General features: G+C 36.7%; 1 protein-coding gene across 1 annotated transcript in view; it reads right to left on the reverse strand.

The window, feature by feature from the left end:
• Nucleotides 1–20,075: 20,075 nt before the first annotated feature.
• Nucleotides 20,076–24,613, reverse strand: part of UBE2QL1 (ubiquitin conjugating enzyme E2 Q family like 1) — a 62,301-nt gene continuing 57,763 nt past the window's right edge. Inside the window, exon 2 of the mRNA XM_007486798.3 lies at nt 20,076–21,524. Within this exon, the coding sequence (XP_007486860.2) occupies nt 21,393–21,524 (132 nt within the window). The 3' untranslated portion in view covers nt 20,076–21,392. The remainder of the gene's footprint in view (nt 21,525–24,613) is intronic.

The following is a 24,613-nucleotide window of genomic DNA, read 5'->3' on the forward strand; positions in this document are numbered from 1 at the left end:
CTTGGAGTCAATACTGTGTATTGGCTCCAAGGCAGAAGAGTGGTAAGGGCTAGGCAATGGGGGTCAAGTGACTTGCCCAGGGTCACACAGCTGAGAAGTGTCTGAGGCCAGATTTGAACCTAGGACCTCCCATCTCTAGGCCTGGCTCTCAATCCACTGAGCTACCCAGCTGCCCCCAGCATTAATTCTAAGATGGAGGTAAAGGTTAAAAATAAATATAAATAAATAAATAAATAAGAAGCAGTTAAATCAAGGACTCAATTTGGTGTCTACAAATTTAAACACATTATTTTGATAAGTATATTTCAGCACAATTGGTTTTCTTTACTTATGAGAAAGAACACTATCCACATCCAGATGAAGAACTGTGGGAGTAGAAACACAGAAGAAAAACAACTGCTTGATCACATGGGTTGAGGGGGATATGATTGAGGTATAAACCCTAAATGATCACCCTATTGCAAATATCAATAATATGGAAACAGGTCTTGACAAACCCAGTGGAATTGTGCATAGGCTATGGGAGGGGGTTGGGAAGAGGGCAGGCAGGGAGGGAAAGAATATAATTTTTGTAATCTTGGAAAAATACTCTAATTAAATTAATTTAATTAAATTCTAATTCAATCTAATTAAAATCAAATTAAATAAATAAAAAAAACTTAATAAAATTAAAAAAATAAAAAACAATAACAAAAAAACCCAATTGGTTTCCTTTGTAATCCTATTTTATTTTCCTTTATGTGTTTAAATATATTATTCTGAGGAGGGATCCATAGGCTTCACCTGACTGCCAAAGGGATTCAGGACACAAAAAGTTTAAGAACACCTCCATTAGAGTTCCCCAAAGTGGAATGGGATACCACCTACCAAATGAATTCCCCAAGTGGATCAAGGACCTCTTCTCTGGGATTTTGTAGAAAGGATTACTCTTGAGGTACAGGTTGCACTTGGAGGGCTCCAGAGTTCCATTTGTGGTTTTGAAATAATGGATAGAGGTGGGGAGGGAGCTCTAGCCAACTGAACTAGCTTCCCAGATGCCTGTGTGCCATATTGGTCTTATCACATCCCCCCCCCCCTTCCTATTTCCTACTCCCACCAAAACGTACTTGTTATTTGGGAAAGGATTGGGGAGATGGGGGAGCAAAGCCTATCGCTAGCATCCCCTAAATCTTTCCTGTAATCCTCCACTTGCACATCCCCAAGGAGCTCTTTTCTCCAAGGTTCTTGCTTGATTCTTTCTCAAGTGGTTCTTTGGGGAAGATGTGTCCCCAGTGCCTATCCTGTTACCTGATGGTGACATATAAACAGTGTGTTCTGCCACTACTCGTCTTTCAGCTTCATTGATTGTGGTTCGCTCAGCCTGTTTAGTCACTGTGCTGGGCCAGCTCCCACCCTCCCCCGCCCCCCATTCCCTACCTCTTCAGCTGTCACCGAGGCTCCATTTCTCAAGCTTTGCTTCTTCCTTTTGCTAGCTTTGCTCCCGCTTCAAAGCCTGGCTCCCTGAAGGGGGTTTGTGTTCTCGTCAGCTTTTAACTGTGCTTTTCTTCAGTCTCTGGCATCCTTTGTGCTTTTGTGATCAGTGTCAAAACCAAGCAGTCATTATTTGCATTTAGTTGCTTTCTACCAACACAAAATACAACGATGAAAGAAGCCACAGCTGGAACACCCATCAAGCTTTGCTGGGTTCCTTCCTAAGGAACATGGTGACCTGTGATTCTGTTCCAAAGATTTTCGCCCCATAACTGTGGGTATTCTATAGCCAATGTGTCAATTTGTGGATCTGTTCACTTGCACTAGAACATGAAACCTCTTTCAACTAATAATGGGAAATTATGGAAGGAATGCTAATTTAGAAAAAAAAAAGAGGCCTCCATTGAAGTGTCATGAGGGTGAGAGAGGGGAAGTAGTCTTCTAGTCTCTGTCCCTTCATTTATAGAGAGCTATTGAAAATCCACTGTCCGGAGTGCAAATTTACATGAAACACAAAATAGAGATTTTTAACACAAGGCTAGAATTTGGCCTCAGAGATATTATTGACAGTTGATGAGACAAAGTTTGTGCCTAGTTTATGGCCATTATAGTTGAAGGATATTCTCTATTAAAAGAAATATGTATACTTGGAGGAATCTACGAGAAAAACCCCTATCCACATTCAGAGGAAGAACTGTGGGAGTAGAAACACAGAAGAAAAACAAGTGCTTAATCACATGGGTGGAGGGGAATGGCTGGGGATGTAGAATCTAAATGAACATCGGAGTGCAAACACCAACAGCATGGAAATAGGTTCTGATCAAGGACACATGTAAAACCCAGTGGAATTGCATATGGGCTAGGGGAAGGGTGGGGGATGGGAGGGAGGGAAATAATGTGATTCTTGTAACCAAGGAATAATGTTCTAAATTGACTAAATAAATTAATTCAATTAAGAAAAGAAAAGAAATATGTATATATTGAAAACTGATGATGTTCATCCTGTAGAAGAGGAGTCTTGGGGTGAGAGCAGAGAGGGGGATATGGACCCACTAGCTGAATCCTAAGTGATAATCAGTTCCAAATACCAACCATGATAGTAGTCTTCACACATGTAAAGGGCAACCATTGTAGAGGAAGGTTGAGACTTTTTTTCCAGTCAGTCACCAGATGGCAGAACTGGGGACAATTGAGTGGATATTGCAGAGATGTAGATTCATGTAAGGAAAAACTTGCTAACATTCAAAAGTGCAATTGTTTTTCTGTAAGAGCTGGTAGGTTCTCTATTACTGAATGTGTTTGAGTAAAGGCTAAATGACTACTTGTCAGGGATGTTGGAGAGGGAATTTCTCTCCTGTGTTAAGTTAAGGATTGAATCTAATATACCATGTGCCTTCTCTTCTTTTTTTATACTTTCCTGGAATGGGGGACTCCACAACCTTGGGGGGCATTTTAATGCTTTATCATAAATCTTCCGTAGAAAAACCTACCCAATATGTTGACAAGTAACTTCTCATTTTCTATCTTTAGGATGCCAATATATCCTGAGGCTGTCTGGATTATTTTTAAATTATTATATCATTCAGAAAAGGTAACTTATTACATTGTTTAAACCTAACTTCGCATGACTAGATATTATTTAAATCCAAAATGTCACCCTGACTGCAGTAACTCTCTAGGAATGCCAGAGATAGCTACAAAAAAAATTGGGTTCCCTTAGATCCTAGATTGACCCCAAATATTCTTGTTTTGAATCTCCATACCCAGGTCAGGTTTTAGGACCACCCAAGCTTGCATTTGCGGTTCCCTTGTGTTCTGGCTTCACTCAAATTTTATTGAATGTTTACATGTATTGATATTCATTTCAATCTACTTTGCTTTCAAATTGCGCTCTTTGCAAAATTATTTAATTTCGTCTGTGTTGTTTGTGTGCAGATATACTTATCTAATTTCGATACAAGGTAAACTTCCCAGAGCCTAGGAAAAGGGAGCAACAGCTCCTTTCCACTTTGCTCTCCTCTACCCAGTGACCTAGTACATTTTAAAAATTATTTCAGATTTGGGGATTTGTTCTCACAAATAACGTTCCTTTGTTTTTTGTTTTTTAATACATAGGATCAGAAACAATGATCTGAAAAGTACCTTAGAAATCATCGAGACCAACCTCCTCACTTTACAGACAAGGAAAGTGAGGGCCAGAATTAAGTAGCTTCCCTAAGGCCACCCAGGCAGAACTAGGATGTGAAGTCAGTAACTTGAACACCAAAGTCAGCACTCTTTCCACTGCATCACGCAGCCTGTTCTTTTAATTGTACATTTATTTAATGATGACTTTTATTCCATTTCTTGTTGGCCAAGTTGTCCTGTGTTATGGGCTACAACTAACTTGTATATCCACTGTGGAGCTTTCCATTGACTTGACCAACAACTCAACTTAGCCTCAACTCTCTTATCAACTCCCTTATAGAACTGAGATAATATTTACAATTGGGGTAGCTAGGTAGCTCGGTGAAAAGAGAGCCAGACCCAGAGATGGGAGATCCTGGGTTTAAATCCAGTCTCAGACATGGCCCAGCTGTGTGATCTTGGGTGAGTCATATAATCCTAACTGTCTAGCGCTTAATATTCTGCCTTAGAACTAATAGTTAGTACTGATTACATGACAGTATGTAAAGGTTTAAAAACAACAACACAAAAATATATATAATCCTGGGGGCAGCTGGGTGGCTCTGTGGATGAAGAGCCAGGCCTAGAGGTAGAAGGTTCTGGGTTCAAATCTGATCATAGACAATTCCCAGATGTGTTACTCTTGGCAAGACACTTAGCCCCATTTGCCAAGCCCTTACCACTCTTCTGCCTTGGAACCAATACACAACAGTGATCCTAAGACAGAAGATAGTTTAAAACAATAATGTGTACAATCCTTATGCCCTAGGATTATTGAGAGGATCAACTGAGACGACTGTAGTAAGGTGCTTTGCTAGCCTTTTTTAAACACTAAATCACCTGCTATATCTTAGTGAAAATAATCAGTATCCTGCAGAGAACTCTTAGCTTTCTCTTCTCTGTATTAAGCAACCTGAGTTCCTTTAACCTTTGTTAAAGAATTGTTCTCAACCCTTGACAACCACAGGCCCAATATCTAATGAAATATTTTGTGCTCCGGAGAAGAAGGACATTTCTTCTCTGCCTCCCATCGATTTGTTCTTCACCCACTGAGAACATTTCAGATCTGAGAGTGAGTAAAACGGGGTGATGAAGTAGGATAAGCAAAGGGAGTTGTAAGGCTCTAGCACTTACCACCCATGTGACCTTGGGCAGGTTGCTTCACTTTTTAAAGCCTCAGTTTCCTTATCTGTAAAATAAGGTTACTGAACTAGATGGTCTCTAACACTATATATATCCTCACTTCCTCCAAGCATCTTTCACTTTGTCACTCACCTCAGGCCATCATTTTTCCTTTTCTTACCTCTTTCTGCCTCATCTTTCTCTTTTTGTCTCCACCTACCACAAACACACACTCCTTCAAATACACATTGGCACCCTCCCCCCTGACACACACACACATAATATCTCCTTTGGGGTTTTCCAATCATTTTTCTTTGCATTAGTCTGCTTACATTTTATTTTTTAGGGAAGAAAATATTATAGGAAATGTGTGGCTGCTATTTTTTTTCTATGACAGGGAAAAAAACAGAAATAGAATGTTAGGAAGCTCAAGTGGGCAATTTGGGCTTATTCTGTGAAAATTCTATCATCTTCCCACCCACACAAACCTCCTTTCCCTGCCAAGGTCTCTTTGTTATGACAGTGCCTGCTGGGCCCCATGTGCATTGCAGATCAAGGCCAGGCAACAGCAAGCTGGAGATGAACCTTTCAAGGAGGCATCTTTCCACACAGGGCACTAGGGAGTGCGGGTGGGCATGGGGGAGGAGAAAAAAACCCCAGCACTTCCTTATGTTAATTTTCTCTCCACTGCAGAGAAAAAGTAAATTATAGAGGATAGATACAGACAGAGATATTTTGGAAAAAGTCTGGCTTAAAGGGCTGGTTCATGATCTATTTGTGAGGGAGAAATGTCTGCTTTCTAATTTTAATTCTGTCAAGTAAACGTAGACCAGAATCTCATCGCATGTAGTATTTCTGTATACAGATGTCGTTAGCTTCTTGTCTTCTGATGGTTCTGCTCCCAATGTACAGTTTGAATGAATAATATATAAAATGTGATGGAAAGCAAACTAGACAAGCAGCCAAAAGATCTGGTATCTAATGATGGCTTTATTCCCTTAGCCAAATGACCAGTGGCTTGTCATATAAACTCTCAAGAGTGTCAGTTTTCTATGCTTGTCCATCCACCTAAGTTATCAAAGGGTTAAGGTGAGAAACAAATGAGATATTCTGTATGAAAGCACTTTTTAAATGGTCAAGCTCTCCACAAATGCATTATTAATGAAAACCATATTAATAATGATCTGATAATGGAACGTTCTCAAGGAAGCAAACACAAACACTAGGGTACATCAGCAACTTTAGAGACAGTCAAGACCTCATTTCAATTATATAAACTGGTGACACATTTTGATTGTTTCAGAAATGAGTTGGTATGACATTTTTGGCCTATATTGGCTAACGTTTGAGAAGGAAAATAATTAATATCACCAGAACTACTTACATTTTTTTTCAAATGTAGTTCAGAGGCTGCCAACCATTTAAAATGAGAAGATATTTTAAAAATATTTTTTAAAAAATATTTTCTATTCCAGCTTTCTCCTTAATTTTCTACCATTTTTACTTAACTATTCTATTCAGGATATCTACAAAATTCTCCACATGGAAAGACAGCAATGGGATAACTATAAGGTAGCTAAATTCTGTTGGACAAAAATGTGACTGAGGATATGCTGTGATAAGAAAAAGCAGGAAAAAATGAGAGCAAAGCAAAGTAATTGTAATCATAGCCAAGGGCATGCGGCCTGTGCCTACAAGAGGGAACAATCAATTGAAAGAAAACAGAAATTTCTATGGAAGTGGAGAAGAGCAATTGAAGAGAGGGTTTTTTGGCTTTCTCTATTGTTCTTTTCTGAGAAAGATGCACATGACCCTTGGCCATGTTGGATTATAATGAAATCAAGAAGGTCAGTGGAAACAAGGTTATTTCTAACAAGCAAGCATTTCTATGTGATGAATTCATTCTTTTAGTTGTTTATTTCCCTGGGAAACCAAAGCATTTTCATAATACTAATCTTTTTTTTTATGTTCAGCTCCATCCTTTAATATTTGTCAAATGAACTGTGTAACTGCTAATAGGCAAGAGAGGAGCGAGATTTCGGTACCTGAAAAGTCATCACTAGAAAGGTAGCTACTGTGGCAAGGGATTGGAATATTTCCCCTCATTTGAAGGGCCTGCCTTGCTTTAATCAAGCAGAATATTTGAAAATCCATCATGAGAATATAAATTTGAGGGATGATTATTCACTTGGCAAGTTGATTCAAGGTAGGACTTCCTAAAATTACCCTCTTGGTAATATGGAATAGGGCCTTTCCTCTCGGTGGAATTTTGAATTTTTCTTTTCATAAGTGGACTGATGGAGAAAGAACCGTGGGAGCAGAAACACAGAAGATAAACAGCAGCTTGATTACATGAGTTGATGGGGATACGATTGGGATGTAGAATCTAAGTGATCACCCTAGAGCAAACATCAATAATATAGAACTAGGTCTTGATCAGTGACACATGTAAAATCCAATGGAATTGAGTGTGGGCTACGGGTAGGAGAGGGAAAGAATATGAATCTTGTAACTATGGAAAAATACTCTAAATTAATTAATTAATTAATTAAAATTTTTTAGATTATTAAAAGTAAAAAATAAATAAAAAAAATAAGCAGACTAATGAACTCATTTTGTCAAGCCTTCCTCCAATGAGCTCACTTGACCTAGGACAAGTTCCCTCTCTGTCTCTCGGTATCTCTCTTTAGGATGGAGATGCCACTGCCTTTATCACAGGACCTTTGGAAGTAATAACACATTAACATCTGCAAAACACTATGAAATCTGGAGATGAAAGCTGATGCAGAAAACCTACCATCTGCCTTCCCCTAGGGGATGTTGTGGAGATTAATGAGGGCATGTATATTGAATGCTTTGGACTTCCTGCATGGCAGGAACCATCAGAGAATAAAATGTAATTACATTAAGCATATTCCAGGGCAAAGTTCCAGTCACATCCCAGTTATTGTTAACCCCAGAACTGATCAGGTGCTTTTAAACCATCCCTTTAAGAACCACAGATGACAGATTTGGGATGAAAGGAATGCATGTGTCTGAATATCCACAGTGGCGATGCTAAGAACATTGCAGCATCAGGGATTAAACAGATGATTAAGGACAAGGCTTCTGGTGCTTTCGATTGTTAGTTATCTTTTCTGTTGATTTCTGTGAGTGTAGGGTCATGGCTAAGCAAGATTGTGAAGTAGCTCGTTTTTCTTTGGTTTCCTGTCTCCTCGACTGCCAGACCTTCTCTTTCTGAGTTTCCATCCTTTCTATTGTCTTTCCTCCCAAACGGTGGTGACCAGTGATTCGGATATTAATCGAGACCCAATTAATAAAATCAAATAAAATCAGACCACAACAATTGTATGTCCTACATCCTCATTCTTTAGCCCTATTTTTATCACAGCTGATTTTCCATAAAATCTAGCACAAGAGAGTAGATATGATCCAAGTGAGAAAAGAACTGATTTCTTTATTTTCCTCCTTCTGTATCTTTTCAGTGATTTTGTACTATTGGATTCCTCTTGCCAGAAGGAAAATAGGTCTTAAAAGTAATTAATAGCACATTAATTTAATATTATTCTTTCTAGATGTATTTTAAGAGAAGTCTAAGGATAAATGTCTACTAAAGAATGACGTTCTCTTGATAGAATTTAATACAGGTAAGTCAGTGGTGGAGATAGTCCAAGTAAAGGGGAAGAAGTAATCTCAGTGGCTTCAGATTTACATCATATAATAATCTTTCTACTTAGAGAATCATCTCCTTAGAACTGAAAGTAATCTTAAAGGTCTTTTAGCCTAGAGATGTCAAATTTGAATCCTTCAGGCTATTACTTGGCCCACAGAACTCCTGAGTGAAGCAAGAACTAGATCAGAGTTTGGGTGCCCAGAAGGCAAATTCAAGCTGTTTGAGAGCCCCTCACCCCCACCCCAGATTACCAGAGAGAATTGAGGAAGAAAGTGCTTGACTTGGCTTGTGGGTAATGCAAAAAATTTCCTAGGGTGTTGGGAAGAGGGGGGATGGCTGCTCCCCAGTACAAAATAAAGATTGTGATTTTAATTGTTGAGTTTCTAAGTCAGTACAAGAGACAGGGATTCATTTCTCTGATTCAGTCCATTCCCATTTATTTTAGAGTTGAGTTAACTGAGAACAAGAGAGGTAATAATTGTTCAAGACCACCCGTATAGTAAGTTGTAATGAGATTTCAAACTCTTTTAACTCCAAATCCGGTGACATTTCCAATTCACCACATCTATCCCATCCTTTGCGGGCTGTTGTTTCAGGATAAAAGCTCTTATTTTAGAAATGATATAAGCTAGAGAGCACCCAAAGAGAATAAGGGCCCAGAGAGCATAATGTATGAAGTTTGGCTGAAGGAACTGGAGAAATCCAGTCTGGAAAGAGACTACTATGGGGAACCTGAGAGCCATCTTCCCAGCATTTGAAGGGCTGGCATATATTATTAGTTAGATTTGCTTGGTTTGGCCCCAGACAATAGAATGAGGAGCAATGGGTGGCTATAATTACAAAGAGACAAATTTAGGCTTGACATAAGAAAAAACTATAATGATTAGAGCTATCCAAAAGAAATGCCTTGTTTCTGGAGGTGGTGAGTTTCTCCTTACTGGGAATGTTCAAGCAAAGGCCAGATGTAGAGGTCATTGTTACTTTTTGGACTGGGTACATGGCCAACTCTGAAATGCTGTGATCCTCAGCTTTAAATAGCAGCAGCTTGGACTTTCCCGCTACATATTTTGAGCAAATCATATGTGTAATACTAATTTTTAAAAAGCATTTAACTTATTATCTTTGTGACTAGATTGTTAAGAGGACAAGGGGAAAAATTAATTGAAAAGCAGTCATTTTCTTCTACTCTGCTTATTAGCTACATTTTAAAAGGATGTTATTTTAAATTACTTTGTTCAAAGACCCTAATAGGGAAAAGATAGTTTCGAAACTCATCTATCCTAATGGACAAGTTACTAAAGGACCCAGAATGAATGGAAAATATGGTGAACTAGTATATGCATAAATAAATGTTCTAGTTAATTCTCTTTTTCTTCTTTTATTTTTTGCTTTGCAGGCCAAAAGTGAATAGCAATTTAGACTGTATGGAACTTGAATTAAACACTCTCAATTCACTCAAATATCTTCAATGTTGTGAGCAACTACTTCACAGAATCTTTGTGGCTAAATGGGTTTCTTTCTTTTTCTTGAGGAAAAGAGGTCAATATATTTGAATATTTTGTGCTCTTGGCCTACTTATAATCATTAATTGTACCCTTGTTTCATTCACCAAGAGAGCTACTAATGGTCCCAATCTGGGGGCCCAATTAATAAAATCAGACCACAATCAATTTTGTGTCCTACATCCCCATCCGTTAGCACTATTTTATTACATCTGAGATTCTGCTTTAAATCTAGCATGAAAGATAGTAAAAACATATCTTCCAAGTGAGAAGAGAATCTTTTAAAATATTTTTTCCTCTATCCATACCTTTGGTGGAGAGGATTCATTGAAGTATATGTGTATGCACGACATATTCGTGAACCACAGAATTATTTGTACTGTCTTGCAAGGCCACATTGATTTATTCATATATAACTATATATATATATACATATATATGTATATAATTACCTATATATCTTGATTTAAAAATGCTTTTTCCACAGATCAAGCCCATATGTGAATGAAAACCATGGCTTAAATCATGGACTTTATCATGAAAATAACTTATGAAGCTTTAGCTTGATGACTTGAATTAATAGATTGACCCAAGTGCAGCTACAAGTTTAGAAATTAGAAATCTTTGGTTCTATAGGTACTAGGGTCTTGCTGAGGTCCTCTTCTTAGTAGCTCCTCCTCATGAGACTGTCCATTTATAAAATAGGGGAAAGATATTTCTTATTACTATCATAAAAGGAATGAGGGATGATAGAGACACATTCTATATGATCTTAATATGCCACACATAATCAAAGGTCTGGGGAGCAATTAGCAGTATATGCAGGGATATTGGAAATTTTAAGAATTATGTATAAGAGAATCTATTGCCTGCCTAAAAAGGAGAAAAAAAATGGAAGAGTGGAATTTGAGTAATACACGTCAATAAGAATAACAGGAATTGAGGTATTTTATGGGGAAAAAACCACTATGAAACAAAACAGGAGACCGTTTATCACAGAATGCTTATGATAATAGAATTTGGAGAGGGGATTTTTTGTTAATTAAAGTGGGAAGAAAACTGAGGAAGGAAATAAGCGAAAATGAAATTAGAATATATGAAAAGGTTAATATTCTATCTAAATGCAAGATATTAAGATAGGGTAACAATTTAGAATAAGATAGACTATATTCAGCTATCACCAAGCCCTGGGTGTTGGGGATTAAGAACATCTTTTAAGTTGATGAATGTATGTTAATGAAATGGAAAGGGATTTGGTCATGCGTAATTATAAAGTGCCCAGGTGAGTCATTTAAACTTTCTGAATTAGATACTATCATCATTTGTGAAAAAAGGATGATGTCTAGGTACCTTACTTGTCCCATAGGGTTTATGTGAGAATAAAATGAGAAAGTATCTGTGTCTTGTTTATCCTATTCCTGAAGGTGTGCTGCACATAGATACACAGCAAGTGTTTATTGCATGAACAAAAACACTTTGGAAAATTAAAAGTGCTATGAAAATATAGGGAAAAGAACCCCCACCCCACTAGAAGCTACAACATAAAATATACGTCTGTGTTTTTTTTTTTAATTACTTCTTTGAATGTCTAGAGACCAAATGGGAGGAAACACATATATACACATACACTACACACAAAAACTTGTTATGACTGAGATAAAGTCTTGAAAAATGCTGGGAGATAAACAGAAAACATGTCATAGTTTCCAAATATCATTAAAGCCTATTGTCTTCTTCTGGCAAGAGTCCTACAAGTTAGCAGAGATGGGACTGGCACAAGCTAAAGAGCTCTGGGGATTTTTATTTTCATAAGCAACTAAGAATTAAGATCTTTTCACCTTGTAATCCCCCCCCCCCCAACTTAGGGACAAAATGAAATTTCAAGTAAAGTGTGACATTCACTCTAGCATAGGGACTATTTGAAGGTTCCATTATTGAGACCTTTCTTTATTTCAAAAATTAAGTTTGCAATTTATAAAGTTTTATATCTATAATGTCCAATTGAAGTTAAAAAAATAGATGAGTTTATAAAAGCATGGTGCTTAGAAAGCAAAAGCCATACTTTCTATCTTTGTAGACTAATTGTTTTGATGAGAGAAAAATTATCTCTCATTACCAGAGATTAGACAGTTACTACCTGACAAATGTGAAGTAATGTTCAAAAGGAGATGAAAGAGCATGGATGGTTCAGGACTGATCTTGCTAAAGTAAAGAGAGCATGCCTCACTAATGGTGGGGAGGTGAGTCAATATTGTCATATTCCATATGAAACAAAGAGCATATATATATATATATATATATATATATATATATATATATATGACACCAAATTAACCCTTCTATAGTTGATGCAGTTTTCCTTCTACAGTACGAAAAGTCATCAATCTTACTGCACGACAGTCCATTTTGTTGATTGACTCAGTTTGGTAACATTGATAAAGCTTGAGAAAGTTTTGCAAGCAAGTATTTGAAAACAAGAGGAGACTGTAATATTATGTAAATATAATTATCCTAAATTCCTTTTTTTACCATTTGAATTTAAAGTATGTAAATGGAAATTTACCCACTCTTTAGTGTTTGCTGCTACATATTGGTTTTCCCAAAGAAGTCTTGTCCTAATTCAGTAATACATTACACTACAGTTTTGTGCTGAGCGCACAGTTTTCAGTTTTGTTGAGAAACTTTAATGGGAATCTTTGGCAAACAAGTCTACAAATCTTTTTAATGCAAATGGCAGCTGAAGGAGAGGTCTTCTAAATCACGCAGACACTTAATTAGATTTGGTTCAGTTACATTTCATTGATTTTTATAGAGAATACCCGTGACATGCTTCAAAGCCTCCATTTGGCAAACCACAAATAAATTAAAGCACAAAAGATCATAGAGTATCACATGACAAAAAACACGGCAACAATGGACCACAAAAGATAACGAATGTCAGGAAAACAGGCAAAAAGAACTGAATTTAAACCATGCAAGTATGTAACAAGTATTCGGCATAAAGTCATTGACTAGACTGATATTCTAATAATTTAAATGCTTTCCTGAATGACCATTTTTCACTTTAGGAAACTGACCCTTAGTCTTTCTATCTTTGTCACACTTACACTTAATATTTATACATGCAGACTCTTCCTGTATTACTTGCCACTATTTTTCCAAATTTCAGTTTAAATGGCATATTCTTCCCCTCCTACTCCACTGAGGATAACGTATGAATAACTTTGGAAACAGCATACTCCAAAGGTACCAATGGAAATTATAGTTGAGATTCCCAATCTTCACAACGATCCCATTAAGGTATATCAGCATTCTTCTACTGTAATTACCGTGTAACAGTTGCAAAATCAAAAGTCCATCAAAAGGCAAGGCAAGCAGAAATAAGACAAGCACATCCGAGTTATATCATCATTTCTATTTTAGCTTAGTTAATGGCATCACCAATGATTTGCCCAAGACTATAAAGAGATGAAAAGTGTTGGGGTCCACAAAATATGACAGTTGAACTCATACATAAGTGCTGTAGAAGAAAACACAATTTTAAGTTGTAAATTGACATTGCATACCCAAATGCTCGGAAACATGACTAAAATTCAAAGTACAGGAATATCGTACTCATGCTGCAAATTTCAAAGCATAACACAAGTAGTGAGTGACTTATTTACAAAAGCCACAATCATCGTATTGTCTTTAAATCACAAGCACATCTTTAAGCACCTGCTCGATTCCTTTTACATTGTTTTCTGAAACATATTAAGGAAACTTTATTCCTTAGTAGCGTGTCTGTGTGTACAAACTATGACCTCTTTAAGGACTGCCCAAAGTGGAGGCAATTTCCTATTAGACCCAGAGCAACTTAAATCTAGTGCTCTATATAAAATCTCTAAATTCTTGGACTAGAAATTTTTTTAGCATGTAAAATCCAGGATAGGTCAAAGTCTACTTCTCTACAGATTTGAAATGAGAATAAGATGAGGGTTTCAGTGCTTTTACAAACCAGTTTTCATTTTCCACTTATTTCTTCCTTGGGGCTTAAATGGAACAATATGCCTCTTATTTAATTATTTGTTAATTGAAGGAATGGAGAAATGATGTCCCAAAGTTAGGTAAGTCTAAGAAAGCTATCCAGCAATGGAAAACAGTAAATCTTTTTACTCCTTTAGCATATATTCATTGATCCCAAATGAGGTTTTGGGCATCTGGGTTCCAACAATTCAATTCATGATTTGTATGGCCCTGTTATGAGCAGGGGAAAATTCTATTTCTCTTTTGAATTTTACTTTTTATTTTAAAATATTTGTTTAGAAAACTTTTTTGCTCATGCTTTAAAGAACATCAGCTGGAAGAGATGTTCTGAACTTGGTTGCAATTTGCGGCTTTATTTAATACTAATATTGCCCAGCCCATTTGCTTGGCAGTAACTGCTCTGCTAATTTCTGAACTTGTATCAATAACTGTTACAGAATAAATCAGTAACCTTTTCTATTAAGTTCAGAGGCTATCATTTATCTTATCATGGAAGTAACAGTTAAACTACTACACTGTCTTTCAGAAGAAATAAAACAAAGCCAAAATAAGATCATCTACTCGAGGCTCTAAAACTAGCTCCATCACACACCAAGGAGGGTCTGCCATCTCACCTACCTTGTCTTTTCTAATGCACTCTTTGACACATGATAGGTCATTTTGAAGAACTCACAAAACTTTCAAGTTCACTGCTTTTCTAATGACATCAAAAAACGAGTTCTTATAGCATGATTCAGGTTTTAAATGCTTAATAGACTCGATCTGTAATTCCATTACAATTATAGGACTCTTTCCTTACAATTTTTTTTTCTGTATGATATATAAAAGGCAGGACCCCATTATAAGTTGACTTGGTGAGAATTTGGATCAAACATGGGTATAATAATAAATGTAGCATAATGAAAAACATCGAACCTGAATTCAGCAGAGAGACCTGTGTCCCAGTGGCCACAGTATGGCCTGGGCCTCACTTTTATTTGTAAAATGGAGACATTAAACTAGCTGATTTATAAATTCTCCTCTAGCTATTATGATCTAAGAGAATAGCAATATTTGGTTAAAAAAAAAAACAAACAAGCAAACAAACAAACAAAAAGTCCAGTATCACAGCTAGCCTATTAGATTGCATTTCTGTTTTTTAGAGAAAGATAAAGCACGACCTAGAGAGGAGTTATTACTGTCGCCTGTCATCAGCATTATAATAAATAGGATACTGCTATGCATTTTCTAGAAATGGTGTTAAAATTTTTCTCAATCTTGGAAGCCATCTAGTACCAAACTCATACATTTCACAAATGAGCTAACTGAGGCCCAGAGAGGGGAAAGGATTTTCTTAAATGCCACAGTCAGTGGCAGATTATGATTTGAACCCAGGGCTTCCGATTTTTAATTCAGCGTTCTTTCCAGTGTACCAAGCTGCCTCCCAAGGGATAATCATGTTGCCTCTCTTCTCCCCTCTATGCTGGAAAGGGCATCTTTCTTGAACATGGATGTCAACAGAGCCTTCACCATTCTTGTGTCCTTTATTGTGAAAGATCATTTAGCTATCCCCTGGGGGGCTAATATGACAGCATGATCAAACTACCTCAGGCTTAGCCCACCAAGGGAAAGTGGGAATGAGGTGGGATGCAATGTGTAGATGAAGGGAGAAAGTAGGAGAGTGAAAGTGATGGGCTGCATCCTTACCCAACCCTTCTTTCAGGAAGCCTCACAAATCTATTCCAGAATTACTCTAATCTATTTTCCTGTCAATAGAATGGGGGATTGGGTTCATTACTAAAATGCCAATGAGTGTTCCACAGGATTACTTCATAGTCGAAGGGGGTAAAACAAGACAAAAAGGTCTAGGCTGGGAGCGTGACAACCTAAGTCAACTATATATTTTAGTCTCTCTGTACCTTGGCTTTGACGTATGCAACAAGAATAACAGCTGCTTCTCCTTGCTTCGTAGGAATGCTGTTTGAATAAATAATGTCTCTATCCTTCCTGTAGTCACATCAAATTTTCATGATCCTTTAAAGACATCATTCTCATCCTCATTCCTATGTCTTTTACCATTGGCTGCAAGGAAGGAATGAGAGTTTTGATGGGGGGAAACAGGAAAAGGAAGAGAGAAGGGACATATTTAAATGGAGTAGTATCCTTGGGGACTCAGAACTCTGAGATGTATCTTGACTGCCAGGAATTTCAGGAGACAAGAACTAAAAAATGGGAGTTCTCTGCTGAAAGGGAGGAAGCAGAATTTTCACTCAAGTTTATATTCTACCTACTTTTTCCTGATCCCACATATTCCTCTCCCTTGTTCTAAACCCATCTCTACCCCAATCTCAGGTCCCAGGACTCAAGATAAGCTCCAGAATGGGCTGGTCTGGAAACCTAATCATCATTCAACATTATTTTCTTTTAGAAAATCTCACAAGGTTGCAGCTGTTTTGACATATGTCAAAGGCAGGCCTTCCTTGTCCCACATTCTACCAAGTATCTCAAATTTGGCTACTACCTGGCTCTTATAATCTACTACCTATTCTATCTTTCATTGTGTGGCAAAACTTTCTGTAGTCCTGGCTGCTGATTGGGTAAATGCATAATTGCTTAAATCACTATTAATTGGGCTCTAATTCAAGGACCTGTTATTTTTCCTTTACTTAGAATTTTTACACATAAGACTTTGATAGTCTATATTTCATCCATGAATTATTTTCTCTTTTATTTGTTTTTTTGTTTTTGTTTTTGATTTCTCTTGCCAATTGATTCATATACCTCATAACTCAGCCATGCATTTCTAAGTGATCCTTGTGTTTTTCAACACCCTCTTCAGGGGGGAATGTATTATTATTATTATTCTAAATTGTGAAGTTTAAATTCTTTTTGAGAGTAATTTTAGGATAAGAAACATGCTACTTCTTCGAATCCAGAAAGTGAACTGTTTAGAGAAGTCACCATCTGGGTTCCAAATTGATTTAGAAATTAATTTTCCAGGGGACAGCTGGGTAGCTCAGTGGATTGAGAGCCAGGCCTAGAGACGGGAGGTCCTAGGTTCAAATCTGGCCTCAGACACTTCCCAGCTGTGTGACCCTCCTTAACCCCTATTGCCTAGACCTTACTACTCTTCTGCCTTGGAACCAATATACAGTATTGATTCCAAGATGGAAGGGAAGGGTTTTTATTTAAAATAATAATAATAATAATAAAAAGAAATAAAATTTCCAAATGCAATGTTTTTTTAAGTAGGGGACTGCCTGTATATAGCATTTGGCTGAAGCTAGTGAGAGAATATTTTAAGATCAGAAAAATGGAGGCTCTTCACAGACTGGTTATTCCAATGGGAAAGAATTTGGTAATCAGGTGATCCACAAGTCAATAGTCATGTTTGTCTCTGTGTGAGGTTCCCCCATTATTCTTCCAGCCTAGAATTTGTGGGGTTTGCTGCCATTAGTTCATTTGTTACCCCAAATAAGTGAATGAATGGGAAGTTGTATCTAAAGAAAATTTGTATCTACTTTACTAGGTTTTCATTTATTTCCTGTTATTTGTGGGAAGAATAAGTTACTTTGTCTCATTTGGGAGCCTAAGAAGTCATCTCTTTCATAGGATTGGAATGAAGTTTAATGTTTGTAAATTTTTGGTAAAATTTGCTTTGATCAGACAGCCAGAACATGATTACTCATGGTAGTCATAAAGAAATGAGTCAATAGCCAGGTTCATAGCTTACTAACACTGACCACATTTGCCTGTATCCAGAAAATAAGCTCTGCTCAAAACCAAGTCAGCATACTCAGATCCTGGGAAAGGGAGGACATAGGGAGAAAATTCATGAATTAAATGTATTACATTACTTTAGAGCTAGAAGAAGCCCTGGAAATCATCCCATCTCATTTCCAAAATGGAGACACTTAAATATCTTGCCTGACCTTCATAAGGAGCCAAGTCAAAATTCAGATTCAGTATCTTGGACTGGATCATCCCCTTTCCATTGTACCATACTGCCTCCCAAATTTTCTTATTCAAAGGGAAAATAAAATCTATTTCAGAACAAAGAAAGTTATTTTCCTTCTAGTCTAATGCTATTCTTTTATTTAAGAAAAAGACAGGAAAATTCTAATAAACTAGAAAACAAGGATTCTTTTAAATTAAAATTCTTTCCAGGCCTGGACATATGATTTTCAAATAAGAAAACCACTTGTGCCAAGCATTTTTATTTACCATTAAGGGGAAAAAAACAATAAAATTTGCCAATGTTTATGGGAGCAGCTCTTTTCAAAAATTTATAACCAATACAATAAATATATCATTTTGTGCCTCAGTTGACAGTGGCTTTTTAGTCAAACCAATCCATTACTTGGTTTTCTTTTGGCATACTTTTCCTTAATAGTAAGAATGACACAAAAGAGACTTTCCTTGTAGAGAGCTTTGTAAGTTCAGCATACCTAACCCCTTCTCCTAGACACCTTCCATTCACATGTAAGGAAATTAGAGGCACGGAAAACCTAAGTGACTAACGTATATTATCATACTTGTAAGAATAATGAAGGGAGTAAAGGAACCTAAACTTGTGACCTGCAGCTATAGAAAGAGCTTGGTTGTTTGTGCAATACTTCCTTATTTTTTTAAAACAAATTATAATGAAGATAATGTGCATAAAACATACATAGATGTGAAAGAAGAGGCCAGAAATCAAACCTATTTCCTCTTTTCATGTACATAATTACTAGAAAAACAATGTTGAAGATAATGATCAAAACTCTGGGTTACAACTCTTTTTTACTTCACCATTTGTACAAGGTTCAATTTGAAGTGTCATACTTTGTTAAATAATCAGTTTCAAGAACTGATAATATTTTTAAAACAAAGTAATATGGATGATCTTTACAGAATTCTTGTGTTTAATTTTTGTTTCCTTAAAGCCTTTGAACTTGCATTAGAGGTCACAATTTTCAGGAGGAATAGTTGCCTTTTATTTTAAAAATCTGAATCTGAACCAAAATACTGAGAGGAAACTGAAGAAAAAAAAAAGTTAATCATTGTTTCTTAGGGGATAATCCCTAAGCAAGAGAGGCAGCATGGCAGTGGACAGAGAGCAGACCTCTAAGTCAAGAAGGCCTGCATTCAAATCCCATCTCTGATACATACTGACTGTGATCCTGGACAAGTCACAACCTCTTAGGACTCCAGGCAACTCTCTAAAACTATAGGTTGCAAAACAGTTGTTGAACTGGATTAGTAAAAGGAGTTTCTTTGAGAGTTCCTTATAGTGATGAAACCACAGATCTATATTAACAAAAATTCATTGAAAAACTTATCTATATTTGATCGTTTAAAATAAAAATCGGATATAAAGTAATTCCATTACAATGAAATCTTCTGCATTGCCTAACAATTCCAAGCCACTCCTAAAGTTGTACTTTTCAAATAGAATTTTGCTGTAGAGGATCAAATGTGACTTCCTTTAAATTTTATCACAATATAATTTCATACTTATTTTATACGAAGCAAGTGCTTTTGAGCAGAGAACTGAACAGGGCAAATTTCTTATCTCTCTGGAAACTGAATGGTCAGGAATTTTGACAGCACTTGGGATGGTCACTTTGGCTTGATGAAAGAAGATGGCAAATTCTTTTTAATGAGAAAAAGTTTTTTAAAAGTTTTAAAAAAGTTTTTAAAAAAAAGAGTTTTTAAAAAGCAAAAACAGCAGCAGCAAACATGTGACCACCTGAAAGCAAAGACTGAATTTTGAATTTTGTCACTGAATCACACTGGATAGCTCATAACCATCTGTTCTTTGCAGCACTGTCCCTATGAACTTTAAAATCCTTAGCCCAAATAAATGAGCTCCTCAGCGGCTAAAAATGCCTGAAGCATTATAAATAATTACTAAAGAGGATTCCCTACCCCCAACCTTCCAACTCATGATAAAAATGCAATGGGCAACTGCTTGGTGAATCTGATCAAGAGCACTGCCTTAAATGCGTCAGCTGGGATCAGTCTAGCAATGTGTTTTTGATAGGACTGCCTGTTACCATCACTCAGTTTTTCTGGTATTATGAATAAAAAATTCTAATAGGATAAATACTTTAAAAAGAAGAATATCCCCAAATGATTGAATTCTTGAAACAGTGTAACAGGTATGGGTGATTTTATTTAAAATGAGTCCAATAATATTTTCCATTTGAAATCACCATTTTAAACCTCTTTGCACAGATCACTATAAACATTATTTCTTGCTTTCTTGGAGTTTTTTTTTTTTGAAGAAAGTTCTATGTAACTTAACAGAAGAGAAAAATGAAATCCCAAAGATTAAATAACAGGACATTTATATACAGCAGTGGGTTCTCTCACATATTGGGATCAAAGTACATACAATGACTATTCAGTTAAAAAAAAAATCCAGCCATGCAAATCGTCTTACAATTCACTTATTTTTACTTTTTTGAAGCTCTGACTTTCACATCCACTGGCACATGATTTAAAATATCATATTAAGTTTTGTGAATGTAAATTGACATACTTTTTCGTGTATGGATTGCCGGTTGAAAGCTGACAGGCAAACAAACAAATCTGCTGTCATAGCAATACTGCAACATACCAGTAAAAGAACAAAACAACCCTATTCTGATTCTACTCTCATTTAATGACTTTGAATCCCATCCTGAAGCACAGGCTGCAGTTTTTATCATAAGTTATCATCAGTCTTTCTCTCTAATGGCCTCAGTTGGTTTGTGAACAACAGCATACCACAAAATCAGCATAGAGAGCACATTTTGACCAAATGGGCAAGTTCACCTCACAGATGATCCTATTCCACAAGGACCTGGCAATGTCAGAATTTTTATTTTTTCTTATGAGGCAAAAGGTCATAAAGATCACAAATGAGGTCTAAATTTAGTCACAGCAGATCATAGCTTCACATAAAGACAAATCTTCAAGTTACGTTGATTTGCTAGAAAACAAAATGAAGATAAAGAGCACAGCAAACATGTACCTGCAATGCACTGCTTTTCTAGTAAAGATGAACAGCTTCATTTACATTGAAATGGACTGAGCAGAAATGGACAGATTTTTCCATCCCTGCTCTTTGGTGCAGCTGTCATGGCAAGAAGGTGAAGACAATGTGGACTCGATGGAAGGAAGGGGAATGAAAGGAAATGATAGCGTCTCAACATTCACTCTACAGCGACTTCAAGATGACCATTTATTATTGAAACATAATCCTAAACAGTAGTTTTTCTACCCAACTCTCTCCCTCCCTTTTTCTCTTCCTGTAAACACATCTGTTCATAAATAACTTAAATGTCTCCTTGACATTCATGGTACAGTATCTAACAGAAGCTGACGTAGAAAAGGATGAGTGGATGTACAGCACTGAGGAGATGTCATAGTATTTGTGTGTTTTGTTTTGTTTTGTTTTTAAGCGTCTAATGCAAGGGTTTCAAACATCAGCCATCAGAGACCGGAGGGGTGACCCAACCATACTTTTCATGAGTCTTCACCAAACTCTTAAATGTTGCTTCCGCTTCCTTGCGACTGAAGGATTTTTTTGATTTGCCAGCTTTTCTACAGATTCGGCCCTGTGGGAGAAAGGAAGAGAGAAAGAGAGAGGGGAGAGAGAGGGGGGGGGGGGAAGAGAGAGAGAGAGAGAGAGAGAGAGAGAGAGAGAGAGAGAGAGAGAGAGAGAGAGAGAGAGAGAGAGAGAGAGAGAGAGAGAGAGTGTTAGAGATTTTATTTCCATTTTATTGTTGTACATATATAAATGTCATATACCAGAGGTAATTTTTGATGTCTAAATATGTCTAGTTTAACAGCCATTAGTAGCAACAGGAGATTTCTCAACCAGAGTAAAGCCCTAAAAAGCAGAGCAATTAGCCTAAGTATGATATAGAAAGGAATATTCAATTACCTACCAATCATTTAAGACAATGGTGTCAAAATCTAACAGAAACAGAAGCCATTAAATCATATATAAGGATCCCTTTAGGCCAAATACTGACAGTTTTAAAATGTAATATTATCTTTGTTTTATTGTATTTTATTTTGTTAAATACAGTATTTCCCCATTACATCTTAATCTGGTTCAGATTGCATTCAGAAGTATTGTGGTGGGGGCAGCTGGGTAGCTCAGTGGATTGAGAGCCAGGACTAAAAGATGGGAGGTCCTAGGTTCAAATCTGACCTCAGATACTTCCCAGCTGTGTGACCCTGGGCAAGTCATTTGACCCCCATTGCCCAGCTCTTACCACTCTTCTGCCTTGGAACCAATACATAGTATTGATTCTAAGAAGGAAGGTAAGTGTTTAAAAAATAAATAAATAAATTTAAAAAAGAAAAGGAAGTATTGTGGTAATGTTCTTGACAACTCTAATTTACAGCATGGAATGGTGAAAGCAGGGTAAATGGGAGTAGGGAGAAAATAAATTGTATTCTGAGTTCATACTCAAATTTAAGATCCTAAAAACTGGGGTTGGGGGGCTAGGGTTTGGGTTTATATATTTTTCTGATATCATGAGTTTTGAGTAATCAAACACAAGTTTCTCCTAACCCTTTAGAGGCTATTCTCTCTATTTGGGCTAGAAATATCAATAGTTTCTCTAGGGATAAACTATTAAAATATTTTCTTTGGTTACAGAAACTTCATTTCTTTTATACTGTAATAAAACCCCTCAAAGGGCTATTCTAATAATGAGGTATTGGAGAATCCCAGCCTTCTCTGGAAGCTGACGCTTCACCTTCCAAATTCTATACAGTTTATCATCTAGCTTGCTCTTGGAATCAGCCTTGGTGAAACCATTCTACAATGGCTTCAAATAGGTTAGGGATAAACTGCGAGAAACGAGGCATAGAAAATAGTCAGACTTTTGTACATGAGGGAAAATGAAGGGGAAAATCCCCATAGTTGGGGACAACTCCACTTTCTGATTTTCCCCATTGCAAGGAAAAAACTACTACTACTGTGACAACTCCAATTTGGCAATGACAAAAGTTTGCCCTTTCAAATTAATATCAATTTACGCATATAACATATTCCAAGAGGATTTAAAACAGAGATTGTCTTCTGTCTCCCAAAAGGAAAAAGTGGTCATTAATTTGAGTTCTCTTTTGATAATATAAACTTTTTTTAATCATTTTATTTAATTCAAAACCAATGAAAATATGCAAATATATTTTAATTGTCTTGTTACAAACTGAGGGAAATATGTGAACTGGAATGATCTCCAGGAATTGATGCAGAGTGAGAGGAGCAGAACCAGGAGAACATTGTTCACAGAGATTGATACATTGTGGCACAATCGAATGTAATGGACTTCTTGCAATGATCCAGGACAATCCTGGGGGACTTACGAGAAAGAACACTATCCACATCATGAGGAAGAACCGTGGGAGTAGAAACACAGAAGAAAAACAACTGCTTGATCACATGGGTTGATGGGAATATTATTGGGGATATAGACTCTAAATGATCGCCCTAGTGCAAATATTAATAATATGGAACTAGGTATTGATCGATGACACATGTAAAACCCAGTGGAATTGCGCATTGGCTACAAGGGGTGTGGAGAGGGAAAGAGAGGAGGGAAAGAACATGAATCATGTAACCATGGAAAAATATGCTAAATTAAATAAAACATTCTGGAAAAAAATTTAAAATAATAATACAAAAACTGAGGGAAATGACACAAAGGCCTTGATTTGGTGGGCCATGGCCCTCTTCCCACTCTAACACACTGAACTCCAAAGAAAGACAAAGTCTACCATCTAATCAAGTTGTCAGAGAGAGATAAATACCAGGGGTAAGACATTTTATAATCCTGTCCCTAGAGACCAATCAATCTATGAAATATGGTATCACTTCAAGTTAGTCAAAGGCTAAAGGAATTCTGGGGGGTGGGGGGCTGGTGAGCCAACACTGGAGTGAATGTGAAGGTTAATAATCCAATCTAAGAGGGTAAAAGAAAGACTCAGTAAATCAGAAACTATGGATGATCAGATCAGCCTGATTGACTAGTAATGGTTCAGGTTGAGCTGTGTCAAGATAAGAAAAGGTCAACCTAATCTTGTCTTTTCATCTACAAATGGAATAATTTAATAACTATAATAATATTAAAAACTAGTAAATAAAAATAAGTTTTACAAAACGTTTTACATGTCTTATCTCATTTAATCCTCACAACCCTGTAAGGAGGTGTTATTCCTATTTTACATATATGGTTAAGCAATTTACATAGGGTCTCATAGCTAGTGAGTAACTGGGGCAGAATTTGAATTTGGGTCTTCCTAACTACAAGTGCAATGTTCTAGTCACTATACCTATACTCTCTGGACAAATGTTACTTAATAAAATACTGAGATACATCCAGTGTTTGAAGACTGTTTACCTGTTGAATCCGTATCTCTGTCTTTTCTATGGAAATGCAAGGGGACAGAAGACCCATTTCTATTCTTATTCTTTCACCAGTTATAGAAGCATGGACAAGTTCCTTCATAACTGTGTCCCAGTATTCTTCTCTCTCAAATGAGGGGAATGATAGAGTTTATATTCATTTAACTGTGGGTTTTTTGTGAGCGTCAAATGAGATTATAGATGACGAGGTGATTCAAACTTATAAGTGTTTATTATGAAGAAAAATTATTATTATACCACATTCCTTTCTCATTTTTTCTG

The sequence above is a fragment of the Monodelphis domestica genome, chromosome 3 (genome assembly GCF_027887165.1).
Source record: "Monodelphis domestica isolate mMonDom1 chromosome 3, mMonDom1.pri, whole genome shotgun sequence".
Taxonomy (NCBI): Eukaryota; Metazoa; Chordata; class Mammalia; order Didelphimorphia; family Didelphidae; genus Monodelphis; species Monodelphis domestica.